A 24,834-nucleotide genomic window follows, 5' to 3' on the forward strand; every position below is an offset into this window, starting at 1 on the left:
TTTGGATTTTTAAAAACAAATTTTTAAGTACAGGTGGTTTGGTTTTTTTTTAATTTTGAGATGCAGGATACCCAGACTGCTGAGTTCTTAACACTGCCATATGCAACTGTTGTTTAACATCTTCCTGAGCTACTGTTAGAGTGGAAAGCGTTTCACCCTCGTGACAGGAATGCTTCATCTGGCTTCCTCCCAAATGCAGGAGCAAGATATTTATTGTCTTTCCTTCCTGCCCAGCTATCTGCAGTCCCACCGTTCCCAGCCTGTATCATGCATACAGCTGTGCTGGATGGTGCCCACAGCCTGTCCTACTGCTGCCCTGGGCCATTTTGCCTCTGGAAGCCATGAAGCTCAGTGTGGTGCCACCACTTCCCTGTATCTCTCTGCATTGACTGATCAGCACGACTAACATCTGCCCGCATGTTTGTTCTCTTGCCCCATTCCCAAGCAGAGATGTGCACACAGGTGTCTTCTTTTGTTTAAAAAAAACAACAACCAAAACCCAGTTTTGTTTGTTTGTTTAACCTACAGATCTTTTAAGTGGGTGTCATTAAGCCTTTACAGCGGAGGTGTAGTACATAAGGTGTGAGGGGAGACGTGACTGAAAAGATCAGGGGGACAGCTGAGGGAGGGGAACTTCTGCAGTTCTCCACTCTCTGTACTAAGAGTGGAAGGCAGCCCTCCGCAACTGAGGCAGGAAGGCAGGGTCTCGGTGTGGACTCGGGGCCTGGTTTCCATTCTCCTGCTATGACCTTTCTGACAGAAACGTCTTTGACCAAAGGAGAAGTCTTCTGATGGTTGGGTTGAGGGACCCTGAGCACTTTTTTATGCGAAGAAGCAACATAATGGGGTGTGTGCTGCCAAAAGGCAGCAGGCCAAGTTTTGCATCTGCATAGCTCCCAAAGCAACATCACCTGCAGCTCACAGAGGAGAGACAAACACATGGAAACAGCAGCAAAACATGCCTCTGAACCAGTCATTGAAAAGCTCAGAAACTGCTTGAAAGTCAAAGGCACAAATGGAGGGAAAATGGCCAAGTGGTGGAAGCAGAAACCCCAAGTTGGCTCTCTGTTTTCCCCTGGGGTCCCCCAAAGAGCTTGGTGGCCCTAGGAGAGCTAGAGCATGTCTATGTGACAACTGGTGCCTACAAATGAATATACAGGCGCTTTGGAAAAATCCCATGGAGCTCCTCGTTCCAACTGAGTGCAATAAATCTTCATCTATCTTAGAAGTGAAATGTTACCACTTTGTACCTCATGTAGATGCTGTGGTAGTAAAAGTACACACTCGAGAGATGGGATGTTTGGATGTATTTGTAATATATGCCATAAAAATAGTCCAGGCTGATGTGACTCCACGGTTTATTTATTGTCCTTATGATACTGTAGCTCTCTGGCTGGATCCATGAACATTGCCTGGGTGGAAACCTGCACTTAGAAATTAATGAAAACCTTCTGCAATTTGCTCAGGGGTAACCCTGTACATGAGGAAGCACATAAGAGTAATGCAAAGTGTGCTGGCTGGCTTCTCTGAAGGAGCTTTTGTTGTCTTTTTTTTTGGTGTGTGTGTGTGTGTGTGTGGTTTTTTTAAAGAAAGGAAATTACTGCATGTATTTTTCTGACTGAGACGCATATTTTCCAAAGTCAGGGGATCAAGAACTGTGGTTCCTGCAGCGACTATCTTGTCACTGCTGCTCAGATTCTGTCACTGATTTACCTGCTTGCCACAAGGCTTCTCCCTTGGCTACCATCGTGTCCAAGCAGTTTCTGCACTGAATTAGCAGTGGTGCTAAGGTCCCACTTGGCATGGCAGCTCCTTTCCTCTGAGTAAAGACTGTGCCCTAGGGTACTTCTGCATTATTTTTTTCATTGAGTGTTTGCTGGCCATGCTTTGGGCCAAAGGGGCATCATTGCTGTCTGTGGGTGTTATTTTAAAGCTCCAGCATTTCCCAGGATGTCCTCTTCTGAACCCAGACCTCCCCCTTCTATGCCTATTGCCAGGTGGCCTTGGTGGGATGTGTCTGTCTCCCACTGTCATGTGCCAGTCCTGGGCTCTGCCTGTGCTGGCACGCAGCATGGATGCGTGCTGCTCCTGCGGGAACTGGGCTTTGAAGCGTGCAGTGGATGTTTACGTGAAGTTTATTTTTGGTACTGATGCAGTACTGAAGTCAGGGTCCTGCTGTGTAGGATGGAAGAGATGGCTCTTGTCTCCTGCTCTACTGCAGCAGCGTGGCGGGACTTCAATGCACTGCCTAAAGAGCTAATGGCAGTAGCTAATACAGGACTGGTTTGTACGCCCCTTGAGAAATGCATTCTGCGTAAGTGGGGCCAAAAAGCCATAATTTTGGCTGTCTCGTTTTTGTATATTCAGGTTCCCATGGGCACCGCAGTGATAGAAACAGCCACAGTCATCATCATCATCGTAGCGCAGCCTGTTTTGCTCCAGTCAGCTGAACAACGCACCAGGTCGTGACTCAATTGCGTGGGGCTCTGGGGGAGCGCACATCATGTGCAGCCCCATGCTGCAGAGCTCAGGGCTGGGCAGGGAGCTGGGCAGCATGGGTCTGCGGGCAGGAGGAGCTGGGCAGCAGGACCGGCAGCCCTGGGCTGCTGAAGCCCCACAGCAGCTGCCAAGCCAGGAATGACTCACAAAAAGCCTCTGTGGGTGCGCCCATCGTCGCTCTTGACTGTTTGTATTCACTCACGTAGGGAATAAAAAAAATAGGAATTAATAGGAATGCTCCAACCACTTTTTGAGCACGCAGCTCCCTCTCCTATGCTTTTTGAGTCTTGCTGGAGCTCGAGTGCAAGATGCTTGTCCACATACACAGTGCAGGCATGGGGGCATCCAAGGAGGCTTGTGATGTTCACCATCCACAACACCTTTTGGAGAGGTGAGTATTTGCAGAAAGGAGGCCACTACATTCTCTTCCCACTATCTCAGAGCAGTTTACTGCATATCTCTGTTTCCCTCCTGGTTATATCTTTCCCTTCAAGGGGGGATGGTTGCTCCTGGCTATCTGGGAGAAACGCTGCAGCCCCTCGCCATGGGAGCTGCCCCACTGCTGCTTTCCCCTGCCCCCATGCCCCTCGGATCTGCCAGGCAGGTGTGGGAGCCCACGGCAGAACCTGCCACGAGTTCTTTTATCCCTCAATTTCCTTTTCTTCCCCACCCACTGTGGGTCTCAGGGCATGCACTGTGCTGCTGACTGCACCAGTGGAGAAGCTCAGAAGCAGAGAAGATACCAGGCAGGCCAGGGAGAATGGCAGCCACCGGGGAGCAGGCAGCATCCTCTGCCAGCCTGCAGCCTGGACAGGCAGGCAAAGCCCAGCCCTGGCTGGAGCTAAAACACGGCCTCGTTTCACAGCAAAACAATCCCTCTTTGTGTGGCCTGTTCTCCCAGAACAATCCTCTGCTCTGACAATGTCCTTTCTGTGGCTTAGTCCCTGCAGAGCGACCAGCAGCGTGCTCTGCCTGACGCCTGGCAGCTTGCACCAGTGCCTGCCCACTGCCTCGCTGCCCCACGGCTGGGGTGCAGCACCTGGGACGCCTGGCCTGGGCAGCCTCTGCTCACGACTCTGTGGACACTTCAGGTCAAGGCGAAGCCTCCCCAGGAAAGTTGCCAGCAAAGCCTTGAGCATTTGGGAGGGGTTTTTCTTCTGGCTTTGTTCGCTCCATGGAGCTGTATGGCGCTGCTGCACCACACATTAGGAGGGCCATCCTGGGATGCCGTTGTGGAGCGTGGCATGTTGTTGTCAAGTCACCAAATCTGACTGTAATCTCAACTGCCTGCTGGGGATGGAGAAGTCACCTGGCTTTGCCAAGCTGCTCTCTCAGGCTCCAGGCAGTCTGGGACAAGTTGCCAGAGCCGATCAACTCCTGTGGGCTCTAAATCACGGAGATGAAATGAAATGGCTTCAGATGGAAAGGGAGATTCTGGGGATGAGCAGGACCAGGGCTTTTCCATCACCTACATTTTCTCTCTTCAGGACCATGTGCCCGTGAGACAGCCTTGAAAGCTCCCTGAGAAGGGGCAGTTTTCAGGTCCCTACCACAGAGAGAGCTCACAGAGCTGCAGTGGTCTTCTGCCATGGCACGCTGCATGTGGACAGTCACAAATGCTTGCACTAGTGACTGAAGACTCCTGTTGTGCTGCATGTGTTGAAGTCCCCAAACCTCCTGACCCTTTCCAGCCTCCCACCACTCCATTCTGGGCCTTGAGCTGGCCCAGCTGTGCCTGCTGCCATGCAGAGGCACTGAAGAGCGGGCTTCTCCAGGCTTTTTGTCTCCTCTGGTGCCTTGATCTGGCCATGGCTCTGCTGCCTGTTCCCCACCCAGGATTTGGGTGGATTTGGAACAAGCACCATTATTCCATAATGTCATCCTACAGGTCAGAGAAACAAATGGGGATGCTTTAGCAGGTCCAGAGTGGGCTAAGACTTCTGGCGTGTCTGTGGAGGCCCCCAGTGTGTCGCGCATTGCTGGGGTGATGTTGCCAACCTGCAGAGGGTGGGTGTCAGGGCTCACACTGGAGAGCTTGCTGGCTTTTATGCAGCTATCAAGAATTCTCATCCTGGCAAGAAACTGCAGTCATGTGTGCTGCCCACCCCAGCTGGCAGGCAAAGTCCAACAATTAAAAACACCAGGGTCAAAGTCTGCCATCAAAACATCTGTGCTCCAGCGCACCATCAAGGTGCCTGCAAGCTTCCAGGTGATGCTTCTACCTTCCTTTTTATCTCTCAGTATGCCTTTTTCCAGGTAATGTTTTAAAGTAAAACTACAGCATCATGTTACAGCAGGGATTTCAGCAGGGTGATTTCATGCCTGCTGGCTCCAGAGTTGTTTCCTAGTAATTTGAGGGGCTTCTAGGGACTTTGGATTCCAGGACTGAAGGTATTTCTTCTGGCTGAAGGAGAAGAGGGCAACACTGACAGCGGTGGGGTAATGGGCCTTTACTGCCAGGATGATGTGATCAGCATAAATAAACAGACAAAAGTTTGCACAAGATGAGTCACTTAATGCTGGTATCAGCCATGGAAGAAGGCAGCACATCATCCTGAGCTTAGCAAAGGATGCACAGTCGAGCATGGCCTATCTGCCCACCTCCATTTGTTGAAATCGCAAACTGACATCATGGCATTTAATGGTCCTTCAGTCTCCAAGTAGTGTCATCTGTCTCCACATTTAGTGGCCATGAAAGACTTGTTTTATTCTCTCAGTATAGACAGAGGTGGCGTAGGAGCATTTCTTGGATGTTTTGCAGTTGCTAGCGTAATCAACTTGTCATTTTTTTGTCACGGAGTCACAGAGAAGGTGTGCAGCAATGATGTGTCATTGATAGTGCTTTAGGGTCCAGCCTTGGCAGAAATGGAGAAGGGTTAAACAACATTAGAAAACCAATTTACATTCAGTGGTTTTATCTGATCACATGCAAAATTGCTGGCTTTTCAGGATTATAAAGAAAAGGATGGGAGGATCTGGAAATTGTCTTTTCACTCCCCAAGTGTAATAAGGTAGGTGAATTTGCTAGGTATCTATGTCAAACACATTACTGAAAAATTACAGGGCCAAGTGCACATGTGTTTAATTTCACTAAATTAATTTGGTCTTTTTATTATCTTTTAGATTTTTCAAGTTGAATAGTGTCAATGTTTTTGCCACATAAGAAGCTCACGATTCAATTTTTCAGTATTTTTAAAAAAATAAATTCATAGTTATAAATTCAGTGACTAAGAGAATATAAGCTTACTATATAAATCAGGCATGATCAAAAAGATATTTTAGTTCCCCAGAAAGCCGCAATTTGGGGCATTTCCATCTCTGTCAGAAAAACTGAGAAAGTTAGCACCTGGATGGGCTGAAACCCCTCTCTTTTCCCCACCCAGCTGCATAGTGATCCTAAGCCACTCTTCAAGACTGGCACCAGAAAAGGTGCAACACTGAGAAACTGCACAAGCATCTGTCATCACATGCAGAAGAAATTATCATTACTAATCTCTAAGGTCATAACCTTTAATTGAACTTCATTCCTTTTTCATTGCTTAGGTCCTCCAGACTTTCCCATCTGATAGTCTGATAATGCTCTGCATGATGATGGCTTCCATCTTTGCGCCTTCAGCAGATTACGTTAGTGCACGCCTGCTTTTTGCACCAAGACAGAGCAACAAGGAGAAAGAGAGGCGCACCTGGCGCTGCAAGAAGCAAGGAGAAAGCAGAAGACAGGGACTGGTGGAGGGAACAACGGAAAGGAGCAGTGCAGAGACCCACACCCACCTCCACCTGATTGGATCTCCGTGTTGAGAAGGATCAGCAAGACCCTCACTAAAGCTACAGTGGAAACAGTGTGTTGTTCTCCAGGATAAGCAATGGAGGAATGAGCTTAAGTTCTCCCAAACTGGAGCCTGGTGCAGTCCAGGCTGCTGCGACCAAGAGCACGACAGCCAGGTTGCTTCCCGAATTGCAGGTGAAGAGTTAATGACCCGTAGGGCTTTGCCCGCGGCAGGAGTGGTTGGTGCAGGAAGGATACCCTTGTGCAGGTGTGTGACATCATCTCTGGTTTGGCAGTCCACGCTGCAGTCAGAGCAACACGCTTGGCTGGCTGCATACAGCTGTTCTCCCAGATTTCAGGTCGCACAGGCAGGACTCAAGATGGAAGCAGCAGATTATCCATTTATAGAAGTCTCTCTCCAGACACTTCGGGAACATCAGGCTGTACATGATGGGTCACATCACCCTGGCCTTGTCTCCCTCACCCTCACCTCCCTTATTTTTGAGGGATTTTCTTTGCTACGTGTGCCAGTGCTACCCTGCTTCCAAAGAAGCCGAAAGGCAGAAACCCAGATCCACAACATGCAGCAGATTAGTCGAGTCCTCGCTGGAGGCCCATCTCCGAGGTTTAGGGGGGCACTCTGCGTCACTCTCCCGGCCAGCTGTAACTGGGACAGCACTGCGCTGGATCCACTTGCCTGCAGACAGGGTGCTCTGGCAGACCAGGGTCCTCGCGCCAGCTGGAGCTCCTGCCCAGGCCGCTGCAGGTCAGGGATGTGACTGGAAGGGGGAACACCGAGGAACTGCAGACACCTGCTGAGCATGAGAAGTAAAAAAAAGGCAGACATGCAGACAAAGGTAACCCATCAAAGCAAGTAAGTGTGAAAAGAAAAAACAACTAATAAAGGAGAAATAAAATGGAAAAATATATTCGATGTGTTAGAGAATTAAGGAGAGAAACAGAAGATGCGGTAGCAAGGGAAAACTCATGAGCAAATACAGCACAGGAATAATGGTGTAGACAGCAGACACAACAGGGAAGCAGAGTCCAGGACTCAAGAGAGAGGAGAAAGAAACTGCATCCACAGCAGAAGAAAAGAGAGTGACCTGGAAATTTATTCCAATAGCAGGAAGAGGCTGGGTTGTGCAATTTGGGGTTCATTGTTAGAGCCTGACAAGCCTGCCAGCAAGGGCGGATCCTGAGGAGACAAGGAATGCTTGGAGAAAGCGATGAGATGTGGGATACAAAGTGGAAACGTATCTAGTAGGGAGTGTGAAGGCATCCACTGGTGATCTCTTATTTCATGACAAAAAACTCTAGCAAGATTTCCACTGAATTGGACCGCAAAGCAACTAAAAATAGAGTAATGGTGCAACATAAAAGGAAGACGAAAAAGGAAAAGAAGTGGGGAATAGCAAACAAGACTGATGCCTATACTTAACAAGGGAGAAAGAGTGTTCCAGACAGCTGCAGGCCTGCCAGTCTGATTTTAACAGTATTCAATTAAAGAGTAATGCAGCACATGGACAGGAAATGGCAAGTGAGATGAAATATAGTCTATTATGTCTGACTAACCTGATAGTTAAAAAACCCCTTTCTATAAAGCTATAGGCCCTGTGCAGACTCCAGGGAAGCAGCTGGGAACCTTGAGACCAGTTGGGAACCTTGGTAGATGTTGGAGCAGAAACAAGCACAGGAATTTCATGTGGGAAGGAGTGGTTAAGGTCAAGATGAAAGCAGAGCCTGGTGAAAGGGAGCATATCAGGACACGCAGAAGGTCACTACTGAGGTACTGTGTAGATGTTATTATAAATTGATTTCCTTAAGGACTGGCACAAATATTAGGTGTAATCTGATGAAATCAGAATGTTGTGGTGCATTGGCACTGTAGGGGAAAGTAAAAGAATGCTGTACCACCAAAAAAAGGCATGAAAATCACCAGGAGTGCAGTTCTTTACTTCACTTGGGGGACTTTCTGAGCTGCAAGCACCTGAAGAAGAGGAGTTACAGGAGTAACTGGCCATAGAATTACTCTTGAGTTGTCACTGCAAAGCGGGACTGAGAAGGGCGAATGCAGCCCTGGCTGTATCCAGATGGGGAATTCTCACCAGGTGAGCACAAGGTCTGTGACCACTCCTGGTCACCCGCCTTCAGGAGAGGGAACTTGAACAGCAGCATGGTCAGAAGAGTTACCATGGCATTAGGTACAGGGACAGGCTGGCTAGTAAGAAAACGCTGGAAAAACTTGTTTAGTCTTTCATGTAATGGCTGAGAGGGAGATGATTGCTGTCTACAAATACATTGGAGCATAAATACCAAAGCAAGGACCTATGTGAGATAAAAGACAACGCTGGCACAGGAACAAATGGATATTAACTGGCTGTGCATCAAATTAAGCTGGAAATGAGATGATTCCTCACGATTAGAATAGTGAATTCTGAAACTGCCTTCAGATCAGATCAGAAAAGCGTGAGTCAAAGCCCAGCCACTTTTTAAGATTAACCTCGATAAGTCTGTGAAGACAACACAAGACGAAGTGGTGCTGGAAACAGCATGCAGCGAGACTTAGCATCTCTGGGGTGTCCTGTCCTGTGTTTCCAAATGCTCGCAATACCTGTTGTGGTGTCACTGGGAAAAAAATGAGCGTATGTGCCACTTGTTTATTGGTCTGTAGTTGGTTGTCTCCTGAAAGTGTAAGACTGGAAGAGTGCATCTAAACCATCCACGTTGAGGACCTCCTGTTGACACTGAACTCTTGTGAAGATGCATGTGGGGGTCAGGTCACCACCTGTGAGTGACCAGGATGCTGTGCCTTGGCTGCAGTTGATGACCCAGGCTTTGCCGGGCCCCTCTGCCCACCGTGCTGCCGCTTCTGCTGGGGTGGACAACAGCCATCTCGTGCGAACCCAGAGGAGGAGTGTGACTCCCATTTGAAACAGATGTCGAGATGGCATTGGACTGCGAGAGGACTGGCTCCACCTCACGAGCAGCAGAGAAAGTGGAGGTCGGTGTGAGAGCAACGCCAGGGCCCTCTTTCCGCCATTTCCCTCATGCCCTCACCACCACCCGCCAGCCAACCCTCCAGACCCCACCCAGACCCTGCCCAAACCCGCAGCCTTTTCCCAGCCATTTGCCATTTTTTCCCTCCTGTTGCTGCCCATCCACCTCCTCGGTCTCCCCAGACAGCTGCCTCGCCCCTAAAAATCAGCCAAACCCGCCCCAAAAGCCAGCACCGCCCCCCCTCAAAATGTCAGGGCTCTGCGCAGCCCCGGCCCGCCAGGCGCTGCTCCCGTGGGCGCGGCTACGCAATGGGCGGGCAGCGACGCTAGCGCCGATTGGCTTCGGGAGGCGAGCTCCGCCCTGGAGGGCGGAACTCGAACCCCGGAGGCCAATCGGCAGCGTCGAGGGGGGTAGGGCAGCCCCATTTAAGGGCAGGGACAGCGGTGGTGGCGGGTAGAGCGGGGTGCGGTTGATGGTGAGTGTGTGCGGGCAGGCTGTGTACACGTTGGGGGCGGGGAAGACAGACAGACAGACAGACTGACTGACTGACCGACCCACCCACCCACCCACTCAGCCGGGACGGTGGGTGCTGGGCCCGGCGTCCAGCCCTGTATGGTGGGGCTGGGCTGGGGGTGCCTGGTCTTTCCCAGGGGTCCTTTTAGATTCTTGGGGGGGAGGGGGGGGGGATTGGGAGGAGGGAGGTGTCTGAGCTTGGTGGTGGCTTGGGGTTTGCTGTTGGTGTGTGCTGGAAGGGCTTTTGGTGCTGTTTGCTGAGGTTGTCGCAGAGCAGGGGAGGGCTGAGGCCTTAGAGAGGTTTATCTGCTTTGGGATTGCAGCTTTGCCTGCTGGGGTGGTGGGCCCTGCCCTGGTGGGGCCATGTGCTGGCTTGGCACCTGCTAAACAGCCTGCAGGAGTGGTAGAGGCTGGAGGAGGCTTGTGTGGGTGTGTTTGTGTCCCTCCACCTGGGATGTTCTGGGGCATGGGAAGAGGTGGGTGGTGTGCCCCTCACCAAAGCGGTGGAGGGATGAGTCTGGAGAGACTGGCCTGATGGGCGGGATGGGTGTTGTGACATGCTCTTGGCAGGTGGCGAGGCTGGGTGGGGCTGCCACCAGGCAGGAAGGTGCTAGTGGAGGCTGTCACCCCCCTGGAGGGGGTATAACTATAGTAGCAGTGTAGATGCCTGTGACAGGCCAGCAGTGTGTGCACCTGCCTGTGTTGGAAGGAGGATGATAAGTGGAGTCCAAGCTGGGCTCTTCAAGTGGCTTTTAAGAGCAGCTGGGTCCTGATGGTGTGAGGAGCTGCAGTACTCCCCAGAGCCCCCGGCTCACAGCCCAGTGCCACTGTCCCAGAGCACGGTCCGGGGTGCCCAGGGAAGGGCGTAATTCCTTTCCAACAGCTGGGCTGCCCTCCTTTGGGGCAGTCATATGCCAGAGCTGTCCCTTCTGTACTGTCTCGGTTTGGTGCTTGGGATGCTTTCCTAGCCTGCCAGAAGGAAGGACTGTCTCTCCTCGCTGGTTGTGTGCCAGGGCACAAACAACCTGGCCTATGGCCTGGCAGGTCTTTGCCTGGTGGCTGTGCCGGGGACGGGGTCCTGGCTGTGCCAGGACTGCCTCCCTGCTGCTGGCAGGGATGAGCCCCGAGCAGGGGTTTGTTTCCTCTCCATCGAGATCTGGCGGCTGCACAGCTTCAGGGAGGGGGATCGGCATTGCCATGTTGGCACTTCTGGTGGGGCTGGGGGCAGCTGCTGGGGCTGGTCGCGGCCAGGGCTCGCTGGAAGGTGGCTTAACCTCCCCCAGTCACCTCGGCGGTGGTACGCAGCCCCAGCCGGGCGGCAGCCCCGGGCCCGGCCGTACAGGCCCCGTCGGCGGCGGTGCCGGCGCTCGAGCGGGCCGCGGCACCGCGCTTCCGGGGCCCGGCGCGGCGGTAGGCCCCGGCGGTGCCTCACCCCGAGGCCCTGCCGGGAGCCGCCCGCGCTTCCCGGGCGAGGGGGGGCCCTGCGGGACTCGGAGCTCCCTCCGGCCAGCATAGGGATGCGGGGCTGGGGGCCTGTGCCGGAGCCGCCTCGCTGGGGGTGGGGGGTAAGGCCCGTGCGGGGCGGTGCCCAGGGACCCCGAGTGCGCTCGGCTCCCCGGCACCCTCCGCCCTGGTGCGGTCGCTGGGCTCGGCCCTGGCTGAAAGCTGTGGGGACGTTGAACGGCTTGGAGGGCTGTGGTGTGCCGGGGCTTCGCTGCAGCAGGGTGAGAGCAGCCTCCGGCGGCAGGGCTGGCTGCTCAGTGGCCGGAGAGCTTTCTCCTACACAGCCCTCAGCATCAATGTACCATTGAGATGGCTTTTCCCTCCTCCTCTGGGCAGGGTGGCGGTACCAGGCCTCCCCCGCTGCTGTGACACAATGTTAGCTTTGAGTGCTGGCTCGTGTAGGTGCTTGGCCTCCATCTGGCCCTTGCTCTGGAACGTCGGTGGGAGGAGGAGGAGGTCACTGTCACCCTCCTGGTGGCAGCAGTAGCCTGGCTGCAAGCTTACCTTGGACTGGTTTGTGGTCATGCACAGGGGTCTGCACTTGCTGGGCAACTGCAGGTTTAATAACCTTGGCCAAATGCTCATCTGACCTTCCACAGGCAGTACTGGGCTTGGTCTGTAGGTCTCTTATGTGGGCCTGTTCCTCTGCTGTAATGAAGGGGCAATTGGGGAAGCTGCTTTTTGATTTCTGTATCAAGCTAAATGAGACGGCGTAAATACATAGGCACTGTGACAGGAGGGGAGACATTGGGGGTGGCAGTCTGTATGCCTCGGTGCCCAGGCTGCTTCCTGTGGGGGGACTGTCAGGTGCTTTCCCTGTGACTGACCACCTTGGTTTTGGAGTCCTAAGGGCAGGAAGTGGGGTGAATCCCCCTTCCTGTGCTCAGTGGGCAGCATCGGATAACACAGGGCACTTTCCCTGCTAGTACATTCCCTCAGAGCATCTCTTCCCCTCTCGGAGACCAGGATTGCCTGTGCAGCAGTGCATCCATCCTGCTGTGCTGCCCCAAAATGACCACCTTCTCTTCTGCCAGAATGCAGCCAGGGCAGATTCCTAGCTGGATGGAGCTGACCTTCCCACTAGACCTGCTGGGCAGCTTCTTGAGGATGGTTTGAAGAGTCAAAAAGCTGGCTGAGGCCTTGGGGCTTGACTGAGGCTGCTGTGTCTTATCTCTTTCCTAGGAAGCCCCTCTAGCTCATGGGTTTGAGCTGCTGCTGACAGCCTGTTCCTATGAGAAGTAGCATGATGCCAGCTGTTACAGCATCTACTTGCTGCATCTTGCTGTAGGGATTAAGCCATGCCACCCACACAGCCTGGGCCTCTGCAGTTCTGCCCTGTGTCATATTCTCGCCTCTGTTTCCTGAAAGTCTGCTAGATGGGGGGGATTATATGGTCCTTTGGGCAGAAGTGAAATATGAGAGAAAGTACTGTTAAAACTGAGGCTAGGAGAGTAAAAACTCACTCTGACCTAGAGGTGTCTTGCACCATGTTTTGGAGGTGAAAATAACTGAGCTTATTCAAGGTGTGTAGTGTTTCCTTTCTCTCCTGGTGGAGAAAAGCTGGCATCAGAAGCAGGTGCCTTGCTGCATGCTTGGCTTGGCACTGTCCTTGAAGGTTGTGGGTGAATGCTTTCCCCTTTTCTGCTGGGGTTACAGCACAGTCACTCAGGGTGAGATCTTTCCTTTAGGAAGAAGCTTGCAGGAGATGTTGGGAGTGGTGCCTGTGATGGCCCAAGAGATCTTCTGTGTTTCTATGCTTTTGTATTGGATTTGTGCTAGCATGTGCCCTACTGGCTGTCAGATGGTGGGAGCACTTGGGGTGGAAAGTCTGGTTCTTGCTAGTCAAACAGGTGAGGCAGCCTGGGCTCCTGCAGGGAGGAACTGGTCCCCAGGAGCCAGAGCTCTTCCCTGCAGGAGTTGTGGGGCTGCTGTTTCTCAGATGACAAGTTGCAGCTGCCACAGCCAGCTCCTCACCAGCGGGCCTGTGTCTGGATGCTAACTGAGACTTTAGTGGCTTGGGGATGGTGGAGGTGCTAACTGGGTCTGATGGTTCTTGATTTCCCTTAGTGTCTCACAGGGTATTTAACTTCTGGTTGATTCTTCTGTGTGGGATGGATCAGGGTGGTAAGCTGTTGCTGTGGCAGCATGTCCCCAGTCTTTCTGCAAGGAGTGCTCTTACCCTGTGCATCAGATCAGCTAGCTTGCTCTCATGGTTTAATAGAGTTTCTCTGTATACTTATGGTTTTATATCTTGTGCTGCTTCTACTTAACCCTAAGAGGCTTTCCCTGTCTGTACAGGACCAGCAGTAGGAGCACCAGCCCTGGCTTTGAATGTGTGGAGATAATTGGGCCTAATGCTTCTTTTTTTTTGTGTCTGGAGGGCTGTGAACCCTGTTAAAGGTGGCGCCTATTAAGTGTTATGCCTATTGGGATCTGTGGTGTGTATACTGTGCTGCTGGAGTCTGATGTCTGTAGTATTGTCAGAGAACATCCCTTTCTCCTGTTATAAGGTGTTTGTATGACTGTACTGCCTTCTTGGTGTGGAGGGTAGGGGGGCCTGAAGCTGATGTCATGGTGAGTTCCAGGCAGTGACCCCTTGTCTCAATGAGAAGTGGCTCTGGGTTCACACTTGGACCTCTTGAATGGTCCAGATAGAGCTGTTGGAGGGATTTTAGGAGTCTTTCCTTTCTGCATCTTGCTTTGTAGACTTCTAATGTCCATCTTGTCTTGGTGTGCCTGTCCAATTAATGTGCAGGCCCAGATGGGACAGAGCACAGTCATCACTACTGTGTAATGGTTACAGAACTGCTGTGTGGAGCCTTGTAGTGAGGCAGTTGCATAATGATTAAAATCAGAGATGAATGCTCTGGTACAGTGTGTCCCACCTCCAGATAGGGGTGCTCTGTGTTTCTTTGCCAGAGGGCTTTAGACGACTTGACCTATTTCTAGAAGTAGGTTTTGGGAGTTGGCCTTGGTTGGTCTAGCCCTGCCTGCCCTCCTCTGTTGCCTGCCTAGTTCTGTCCTTCCTGAGTCTGCGTTCCTGTGCACCCTGGGGGGTTGCCAGGTGCCATTACTTCGGAGAGGGGGCTCAGCCACCTCCACCTCCTTCCCCCCTCACCTGGTGCTGCATGAGGGAGTTGACACAGCTCAGTGTGGTTAGCTTGGGAACCTTATTTTCTATTTCTGTAGGTATCTCACCCTCTGTTTCTTTTAGTCCTTCACTACTTTACTAATTTGTTCCTTGCTATGTCAGACTTTCTGCCTAATATTGCCTTTTCCCTGCTTTTTCCCCAACTGCTCTCATCTGTACTGATATCAGTGCCCTGAATATGCAGCCACCAGTATTGAATGTGATAAGGAGTAAGCCTACTCTAACAGCTTGCCTGATCAGCTTGGGGAGGTGCTGTCCCTGAAAAAACACTGTGCTATGCCTGTAGGCCTTTTTACTGCAATGTATGCTCTTGTGGGACCTTGAAGTCTGATAACCTGCCTTGGGTTTTGTACAAGGTTACCAGTACCCTATTGCAATGGGCTTGCTCCTTCCCTTAAAAGCTTGTGAGGTACCACACTGACTGCCCAGGCTCTGCAGAGCTTGCGTGCTGATTTGGGAGTCTCATCTTGCTCTCCTTGCTTCCAGTGAGCATGGGAAGGGGAGAGCTTAAACTCTGTTTGTAGGATGCTATCCAAAGGCCTCAGGGTTTAACAGCCACTGTGTGAGATAGTGGTGGGGTATTAACACACACTTGGTAAAGATGGGGAAACTCCAACTTCAGATGGGTCATTTCCTGCCACTTGGAGCCAGTGTAACTCCTGCAGCAGCTGCAATGGCAGCTCTTGCAAGAGCTGTTACATTTCAAGGGTTTGAGAGTTTGCATCCCTTCTTTCCTATACTGACTTTGTCCTCCTATACTAACTTAACAGTATACTGATGCAGAGCATATGGCATCAGGCTGTTAGCCATGTCCTTTGACATTCAGCATGAAGTAGCTGAGCCAGAGGAAGTGACAAATGGATGTGATTCAAGTTGGAAAAGATCTGGTGGTGGTAGCATGAAGTTTCTTTGTAGACTTTGTAGTTATGTTGTGAGCTGAGAATTCTGGGACTGGTTGTCTTCAAACTCTGATCAGATTCTGCCCCAAATTCTTAGAGCCAAGGTGCCAGGCTAGGAGAGCTACATTCCTGTTCTGCCCTAATCTGCTGGTATGGCTTTCCACACTTGAAACGTAGCAGCTCATGGTCTCCTGCCAGACTGGTCTTCTGTGCCCTATGAGCTGGTGCACAGGCATCTCTTTAGGCTGTGATTTCTCTTGAGAGGGAGAAAAATTACTTTAGTAGCATGTGGACAATAGTGCCTTAACTGAGTCTTCAGTCAGATCGCTGAAACCATTAGCAGTAATGCAGGTGTACTTGAATATAGCTCTCCTGTTGAGTGCTTTTGGCTGCATGTGCTTGAGCTGGTGTCCTGAGATGCTCTGTGTGAAGCAAGTGTGCACTGTCTGGTTACAGGCCCCTCTTCCTTTCACCTGGGCACAGAGTGGCAGCAGGAGATCCAAATCCAGTTTTCGGTGCTTCTTGGTAAACTTTAGTCTTAGAGTCATCCCACTGCAGAGTTGATAAAGAACAGGATTTTGCTGCTTAGGGCTGGCCAGGCTCTTTCTCCCTCTTGTCTTGCTCCGACTGCCTTGCTGCTTGTGTGTTTAGGGCAGACATGGTTCCTCATCTTGCTGGATTAGCTTGTGTATAAGCTCAGGAAAGCATCTCCTGGAGCTGTGACTGACAGCTCTTGGTGATGGTTTGAGGTGCCAACCTCAGTGTCTGCTGTGCACAGCCCTGTCTGTGCCTGGTCTGGGGCCACCAGACCCTGGGTTGGTCAGTTCCACTTTCCACAGCAGCAGCTGCTACTGGCAGATGCTTGTGAACCACAGGTACCCATAGCTCTGCTGGGAAACATACTCCCTGGGTGCACAGAGCTGTGTGCACACCTTGCTGGACCCCACAGTGACTTTCTGGAGCTCCAGGAAGCTGGGCAGGTGCTGTGGTAGGGAGATGGGGGAGGAAGATCTGTCTTCCTGAGAGGCTGTGGAGCTCAGAGCTGCATCAGGCAGCAAGCCTTGCTGCCAGCTTGTAGGTCAGGGATGTGGGTTGGTTTGATATCTGGCCAACTGGTTATCTCCTGACCTTTGAGGATTGCTACTCCCTTAGGATCCCCATAGGGGCCAGGCCTGCTTTAGCCAGTTCAGCAAGGGCCCTGCGCCAGCTCTCCCTGGGGTGGCAGCTCTGTGGCCGCCTATCAGACTGTTTTAGTGCTGCCTGTAATTAAAATAGTGGGGAGATTAAGGTGGCTTGCTTTCACACTTATTACAGGCTGATTTCTGACTCAAATGCTGATGGGGTAGGAGTGTTGGGTGTTGGATGGCTGGGGCCGAGTGTTGCTTGCAGATGGTTGCTGTTTGGGGAGAGATGTACCCTGCAAGGCTGTTAACAAAACTAACTGGGATGAGCTCTGGTCTCTGTCAGTGTCATGGTTCATGATGCTGTGGTCTGACTGCTCTTGGGTTGCTGGGGCTGGTTATAAAGGGCCTTGCTGTTCTTGCTGAAGTTGCACTAATTAGTTGTGTAGCTTGTTGGAAATATGCAGTGTACACATTGCTTGGTGTAAGCAAGTATCTAATCCTTGATGTTGGTTACAGGGGCAGAATGTGGCCTGATACTCTGGTTTGCAAATAGTGGGAACTTTCTCTCTGAGATGGGGGAGTGACACCCTGTTGGTGAGAGGTGGAAGGAGATTTGTTGCAAGGTCACTAGGTATTGTGCAGGGTGTGTTTGGCCCTCCAGGGTTCCTGGTGCTTTGGGATGCTTGGACCTGTTTTCTTCTCTTCAGCTGTTCAAGGCTCAGCTTTGGGTTCCCTATCTCCTCCCAGCTCCTTGCCCAAGAGGATCAGGATCCAGGAGGAGTCAAAGGAGAGTGTCTACCCTGTGCAGAGAGGACAGATACCAACCACTGAGCTGTAAATGCCTACAGTGTGTGATGCGCAGTGTAGCATGGAGGGCAGTAAGAGCGGATGCCTGGATGGATGGTGAACCTCTCTCAAAGTGCAGAGGGACATCAAGTACTGGTGTTGTACACAGAGGAAATGGCAGAGGTGAGTTCAGGTTCCCAGATGCTGCTCTGTGCTGGAAAACCCCTGCCTGCAGCAGAAGGGCTGGCATGGTGCCATCATGGCTCAGGCAGGCCAGTGTACTTGGCATTCTCCTGCTTAGTGAAGGTAATGTTTGGACCTGCTCTACAACTCCCCCTTTGGAGCTCAACTGCCAACACCCCAAGGCCAGTGGCTGCCCCTGGGAGACAGAAGGGTGAGACATACCTGCTTCTGTTCACTGAGCAAGGCACACTGCAGCTTCTGTCTAATGCAGGACTGTGTAGCATGCTAGTGTGGATACTAGGGCTTGCAAAGACCTGAAGACCTTGGGGGTTCCCTGGAGATGTGGTGGTTCTAGCTGCAGCAGGATGTTCTGCCTAGGGAAGCTGTGGAAAATGCACAGGTCCTTTTCATAAGGGCCTGTAGCATAATACTGCTGGTTTTGCCCTGATAGAAGTCCTAGTGCTTGCCAGAGCCCATGCTCAGGACAAGTCCAATGTTTCCTGTCTCCCTGTGACATGTATGGCTGTAGGTGTGGTGGAGGTGCTTCACAAGACACAGCAGTAAGAGGGACTTGTTGCTGTTCACACTGGTGGGGACTTCTGTGCTAGTGCTGGGTTGAAGTGGGCTTCTCCCACTGCTTGGGGGGATAGTTGTCTGGGTTCAAGGCTGCTGCCAGGATGACCCTTGTCTGCTGTGTGCTCTTTGCAGCCTTCAGCAGGTCTGTCAGGGCAAAACTGCAGTGTGAGTCTTCTCACCCAAGTCTCCACTGTCCTGGTACCCTGAATTGTTTTGAGCTGGAGTCCTAGTTGGCCAGTGATGCTGGAGCCTTGCTGGCATCAGGGTCAGCAAAGTAATCTGTAGTGCCTGAGCTCAAGTGTTTCCCTGCAGTGTGAGATGTAGCTCTGAGCTTGTCAGTGACTGAACTATCTTCTCATCCTAGCCTGCCCAAAATAGGCAAGTACTCTGCAGGAGTTTTGTCTCTGCCCTAGACCTATAGTAAGGCTGACTCATTCAGCTTGATAAGATAAACACAGAGCTTGAATAGTCATGTACCTCTGCTGGGAACTAACTCTTGAGGGCTCCTCAATCTAGCAAATAAAGGTGTAGCTGGATGTAGTGGTTGAAAGCTGAAACTAGACAGACAAGTTTGGAGCTTGCTCTTAGCCATTAAGGCAACTTAAAGCTCGGCAGCTTTCAGGACTTGTACTTACTGCATTTCCCACAGCTGGAGCCTTGAGTGGCTCTCAAGGATGCTATAGTTCCTACTACACTTTTCTCACCTCTGCTGCATGTGGAGAGCGGATAATCTTGGCAGTGCCCAGGACCTTAAATATTATATCACAGTGATACCACAAGTGAGTATTACTTGCTATTAAATGCCTTGAAACTCTGGGTTGGGAAGGTGAGCATCTGTTCTGCTGATGCACCTGAGGTGTGGGGGATCAGTCCTGAGCAGGCTTTGCCCTGTTGCTGCAGCTGCTTCCAAGGTGGTGTGAGGAACCACCTTCTGTGCTTTCTGAAGCACAGTAATACTTCTTGTGCTCTGTCCTTGGGGTGTGTGGCTGTGTAGGCTGCTCTGGAGCCTTGCTTGGGGGAGTGGGTACTTTGAGGGGTGGGGGGTGAAGGGGGAGAGCTGTTCTACCCCCCTGCTGTTGCAGAGAGGTTGGGTGATACTCCACACTTTGGAGAAGTGGAGAGGGTATGACTGGGCAGGCACAGAGCCAGCACTGTTGCTGCACTAAAGTGATTTGCAGAGAATGATGAGCCAGAATGGTGTGTGCCAGGCCCTATGAAGATTGCTGCCAGTGAAGCCTGTCACGTAGGTGCTTGGTAGCACTGCACTGGTAGTGTCTGCTGCTGTCCTGCCTGGGTCCCAGCTAGAGCAAAGAACTTTGCTGAGCTCTTCCTCTTGAAGCAAAGCTGAAGGAGTGATGCTGGTGCTGGCTGGTGAGGGCTTAAGGTAGCAGTGGGGCCTTACTGGGGAGAAGGTTACTCTGGCTTCAGCCTCCTGACACTGGTCTGGGAGAGGCTGCATGCTTCCTGGTGGTGGCAGCAATAAACTTCCTGGGGAGGCTGGGGACCTGTTTCCCCAGGTCTGTGTGTGGGCAGTGATTCCTGTGCACCTTCCTGGATGAAGGGGTAGGTGGAGTGTCTGGTAGCAGCTGTGGGGAATGCCTCCCTCGCAGGTGGGTGAGTCAGGTGAGGCTGGACCTGTGCTCTGCCTTCCTTCTTGCTGCTCTGGTGCCCTGTGGGCTGGGGAGAGGTTGAAGAGCACAGGGGGCTGGGTGAGGGTGTTTCAAACTTGCCTGCAGCAGCAAGAGCCTGGGCCCTTCCTGCTTTTCTGGAGAGCATCTGCCTGGATCACTGTCTGGTATGTGTGTATAGTGAGGTTGAGCAAGTGTGGGGAGTGCCAGTCCTTCTCCCTGCAGCCTCGTATCCTTCTCCTGTGGCTTTCTCCACTACCTGGGGATACTGTCCTCTGTCTGGAAGGGGAGTGGAAATGTCATTGTCGAGTAGGATGCACTGAGCCTCTGAGGTGCTGAGTTATGGGGTGGTAGTTCTTGTCAGGAGGGTTTTGTGCAAGGATGTGAAACGAGGAACTCTGACACCAGAAACTGTTGTTTTGTTTCTGAACTGATGGCTTTCCTTCCTCATACAGTGGGTCTGCCAGTGATGCTGTGGTGCTTCTCTGGTGGGGATCAGTAGGCAGGAGCTCAAAGCTGAGGATAAAAGCACTGCCCTGTGGAGAGTGTGGGCCAGCTCTGCATCTCCCTTGGAGACCTTGCACCAGGGTCAGGCAGATCAGTGCGCTGGGTGGGTATGGGTGGCAGGGCTGGTGGCAACATCATGGTTGTGGGTGATAATACTTGAGCCTGTACAGCAGGAGCAAGACTAAGGGGATAGAGATACAGTGCTTGGAAGCTTTCCTAGCTGGCTTGAAATGTTAAGATGCTGCCTTGGAAGGACTGCTGGTGGTGGTGGATGGGGTTCCCAGCAAAGCTGGGGAGACAGGGCCAGGCTCAATAAGAATTGGGGAGCATGTGGCTCAACTGGAAAGGGGATGCTGGTGTGTGATCAGCTGAGAGCAATGCTGGCCAGAAACACATGACTGTACCTCTGAAGCTGTGCTTGAAATTTGCTGATCTGCAGGGCTGTGCTCTGCAGGCTGCCCTCCTGGGAAAACAGCTGCCTGATCTGCCCTCTCTCCACAGAGATACTGCCACCATGGAGGGGATTGTGACCATGTATCAGGACTTCATGAAGAAAGCAGGTGAGTGTTTGGCTTTGCCCTGCTGCAGGGCAGGTGGCCCTGTATGCCTTACTGCCACAGGCACAGGGGTGTGGTCTGTCATCCCTGAAGCAGTCTGGGTCTGGCTGCATCCTGCCTCTGCCCTGACATAGATGCAGCTCTGGGTTTTTTTGGGGCTGCCTGTTATGAGGCTGTCTTGCCTCATTGCCTGTGCAGGCCCTTTTGGGGCACTTGCACCCTCCTGGACAAAAGATTTCCAGGCTGCCCTGCAGCATAGCTTCAGGCTGTACCTTACTGAGCTTGGCTGGCTTCATCAGCCTCTGCTCCCAGACTGCCCCCCCCACCCCGCCCCTGCACACCTGTCCTGGCAGAACAGGATTGCCATGTCCTTGCCTCATCTCTGGCAATAGCATTGCTGGCAGCAGATTGGGGTGAGGATGCTAACTGCTTCGCACTGTGGCTCTCTCTGCAGACCCCCGCATTGCTGATTATCCACTGATGCAGTCCCCGTTCCTTGTGATGGGCATCCTTCTGGCATATGTCTACTTTGTACTGTCCTTGGGTCCCCGGCTAATGGCCAACAGAAAGCCTTTAAACCTGAAGAAGTTCATGGTGCTATACAACTTCTTTCTGGTGGGACTCTCGCTTTACATAGTCTATGAGGTGAGTTGTCAGCAGTAGGCTTTGTAGCAGTGCACACAGGCTACATGGGTGATGGGGAGCCCTTTTGTAGGCTGTTCCCAGCCCTGCTGTGCAGTAGGTGATGTGTTTGGCCTCACCCTGATGATGCTCTTGTTGCAGTTCCTGATGGCAGGGTGGCTTACTGGTTACACCTGGCGATGTGACCCTGTGGACTTCTCGCAGGACCCCAAGGCCCTCAGAGTGAGTTCTTGCCCCTCTCCTGATAAGTGGGGATGGCATTTAGTGCTTCTGTTTGGACAGCAAGGTCACAGCTGCCTGCCTCTCCTGAGGCAGAGGACTTGCAGTCCCTGACTCTTGGTTTCACCTCAGGATTACTGTATAGAGACTCTTGGTCACTGGGCATGTTCAGGCTGAGGTGTGTCCCTAATGGTAACCTGTTCTGTTACAGATGGTCAGTGTTGCTTGGCTCTTTGTCTTCTCCAAGTTCATTGAACTGACAGACACGGTGAGTGAGTTACTGAGGAGGCCTTGTCACTGCTTGCTGGGCAGGGAGTTGGGGCCCAGTGTACTTGGGGTAGGTGCTTCAGCCCTTCCAATATGACCTGGTAGTGCTTCTGGCTGGCATCACTGCCAAGGAGCCTACGCTAGGCTATTGCAGAGGCCATTCCTGGCATATTATAGCTCTGGAAGCTGTGGGGTGACCTGATGTGTGGCATCAGTGAGCTTGGAGATGGGGGAAGCATCACTGAGGTCAGACACTGTGGATTAGTGGCCCAGCCTGCTCTAGGTGCTCCCACATCTACAGGTCCTTAATGCTTTTGGGATCTTATTGCAGGTGATCTTTGTCCTGCGGAAGAAGAATGAACAGGTCACATTCCTGCACCTCTTCCACCACTCTGTTCTGCCTTGGAGCTGGTGGTGGGGAGCAAAGTTTGGTCCAGGTAAGGTGGAAACTGCCTGGGCGCACAGCTTGGGGAGAGGGTGTGGTTAGCCACAGCATGCGGAGAAGAAGCGGGTTTTTGGCCCTGCTGGGCTCCTAGGAGCTCCTTGTAGTGCCGATTGTTGCAGAGGATTGACTTATGCTAATGAAAATCTGTCTTAACAGGGGGAATGGGCTCATTCCATGCCATGATCAATTCCATGGTGCATGTTGTCATGTACTTCTACTATGGACTCTCAGCAGCAGGACCTGCCTTTCAGAAGTACCTGTGGTGGAAGAAACACATTACAGCCATCCAGCTGGTGAGTCTGTGCTGTGGAGCAGAGCATGTGCCCTCAGCCTCTGATGTGAGGGGCAGGCCAGCTTTTGTAGCTATGAAAGTGCAGTCAGCAGCTCTAGTTACCTCTTCTGTAGCCTTTCACTCTGGGTTTTTAGCAGCTCTGGTCCACTGTGGGCCTCTCATAGCCCCAACAGCCTGGTTAGGGTGTGGGTGCTGCTCAGCCTGCTGCTCCTGGGCTACAACCATGTTGGGAGGGTGAGAGGTGCATGCTGCCTTGAGGCTTGTGGCTGCCTTTTCCAGCTGCTGCTGATGGTGCCTCACCATAAGGACCTCTGCTTCAGAGTGGGAGAGGACCCTAATGGTTTCATTTAGAAAGAAGGTATTTAGTGGGATCCCTGACCCTGCTTTCATGAATAACTTATCCCTGCTCTGCCTTGCTCCCAGGCACAGTTTGTGATTGTCTCCATCCACATCTCCCAGTATTACTTCATGCCCAGCTGCCAGTACCAGTTCCCCATCTTCATCCACCTCATCTGGATTTATGGGACCATCTTCTTCATCCTCTTCTCCAACTTCTGGTACCAGTCCTACACCAAGGGCAAACGGTTGCCCCGGGTGGCTCAGCAAGCAGCCCAGCACAACGGTAGCAGCATCCATGAGAATGGCACTGTCACCAATGGCAAGGTCAAAGCCAACTAGAGGGCAAGGCCCTCCCAGAGCCAATGAGAGCCCCGGGGCAGAGGCAGCTGGGACCTGTTCCCCTGCTCCTGGGTGCCACTAGCCAAGTCAAGTGCCTACAGACTGTTGTACCCCTGTGCCCAGCCCTGCTGTCCTCTGTCTGCATGCCTAGCCCCTCTGCTCTGAGCAGCCATGGGCAACTTCTCCTGCTCCTGGGAGGGCCTGTGCTGTTCCTTGGTGTTGCTGAGCAGAGAGGCAGCTGCCTGCATTACAGCTGTGGGGCTGCAGTCCCATTCCAGTGTTTCCAAAGGAACTTCCCCAAGTGCCTACACCTGGCCCTTCTGCCTAGGGGCCACTTCCTTCTGAGTAGGACCAAAAGAAGAGACTGGTCCCTGTCCTGGTGCCCTCTCCTCTTCCCTGTCTCATCAGAGCCTGTGTGGATGAGCAGACTTGTCCCTGGCTGCTTGATGCTGCCAGCTGAAGTGTGAGTGCTTCTGCTCTACCATGCCTTGTGCTGCTTTGTTCCATGCCACAGTGCTGCATGTCCCTTCTGGTCCCTGTGCACCCAGGTTGGGGGTTCTGCCCTGGCGTATCTGCTCAGGCATGGCTGTGGAGAATGTAGGGGCAGTGCATATGGGACTTGAGGGCCCAGACTCGCCCAGTACAGTACACATGCCCGGTGCCTAGTATGTAGCAGGGGTTGTGACAGCCTGAAATGCCTCCCCTACATGATAAGCCCAGGTTGCCTTGCCTTTCTGTGCCTGGGCTGGGTGCTTGGTGTGTGCTTTAGCCACACTTGGCTGATCCTGTATGGCAGCTGGTGGGTTGCTCTAGAGTGGGGGAGGCCAAGCTCAGCCTTGGTTTGGACCACTTCCATTCGGGCAAACTTGAGCAATAATTGCCCCTAGAATCAGCCCCTGGGCTCTCCTGCTTGGGACCAGCCCTGCTCTGGCCCAGCATGAGCACAGCAGAGGATGGTTGTAGTGTGCCCTGCTGTGGTGTAACAGTGAGCACCTCTTGCCTCTGTGGATCTGACTGGGCCTGGGTGAAGGTGTATTCTGCCCTACTGCAGGGCAATGCAGCAGCTCTCCTGGGCCTGGTGCCCATCACCTGCTCTGGCTGTAACCAAAACCATGCTGATGGCCTTGAGGATGAGGTGAAGGAGCCAGGCCCTGTCAGATTGGGCTGCTCTTCTATCACAAATAAACAGACAGAAGGAGTCATGGCTCTGCCCTCTTGTTTTCCTGGCTTGCTGTGCTCAGAAACTGTTCCAGATGCTTGGTCCTGCCCAGTGTGGTTGGAGGCAGGGCTGGGAGAAGCAGCTGGAGTAGCAGGTTTGTGTGTTGGGGGGAGAGGGAGATAGTGTGCTGATGAAGCAGAAGGCAGATTGTTTCCAAGTGTTTTGGTTGGGGGGGGGGGGGGTGCTCAGGGCAGGAAATGTGTCAAGGCTCCTGTTGTGAAAGTAGCTCCACCCTGTGAAAGAATGGCTGGGGTGGAGTGTGGGTGTGGGCTGGGACCAGGGCCAGCTGCCCAGAAGGAGCTGCTGCTTCTCAGAAATCCTGGGGAGCTGAGGTGTGGCAGAGGGAATAGAGCCCCTGGAAGCCCAGGTGATGGGGAAAC

At 52.5% G+C, this 24,834-nt stretch overlaps 1 protein-coding gene across 6 annotated transcripts; it reads left to right on the top strand.

Annotated features, from left to right (window-relative positions):
* Positions 1 to 9,697: 9,697 nt before the first annotated feature.
* Positions 9,698 to 24,435, top strand: ELOVL1 (ELOVL fatty acid elongase 1). 6 transcript variants are annotated; one of them, XM_049807263.1, is made up of 9 exons: positions 9,716 to 9,740; positions 17,203 to 17,424; positions 20,637 to 20,695; positions 21,147 to 21,337; positions 21,476 to 21,556; positions 21,765 to 21,821; positions 22,152 to 22,257; positions 22,422 to 22,558; positions 22,981 to 24,435. In XM_049807263.1, the coding sequence occupies exons 3-9, from the start codon at positions 20,650 to 20,652 to the stop codon at positions 23,233 to 23,235; spliced, it is 873 nt and encodes a 290-aa protein (XP_049663220.1). In that variant the 5' UTR covers positions 9,716 to 9,740; positions 17,203 to 17,424; positions 20,637 to 20,649; the 3' UTR covers positions 23,236 to 24,435. The 6 variants fall into 6 exon arrangements, with proteins under 6 accessions (XP_049663221.1, XP_049663220.1, XP_049663225.1 ...); XM_049807264.1 differs by lacking the exon at positions 17,203 to 17,424 and having other exon boundaries at positions 9,698 to 9,740; XM_049807268.1 differs by lacking the exons at positions 9,716 to 9,740; positions 17,203 to 17,424 and adding an exon at positions 9,765 to 9,847.
* The last annotated feature ends 399 nt before the right edge of the window (positions 24,436 to 24,834 follow it).

This window comes from Accipiter gentilis, chromosome 8, assembly GCF_929443795.1.
Source record: "Accipiter gentilis chromosome 8, bAccGen1.1, whole genome shotgun sequence".
In the NCBI taxonomy this organism is placed as follows: Eukaryota; Metazoa; Chordata; class Aves; order Accipitriformes; family Accipitridae; genus Astur; species Astur gentilis.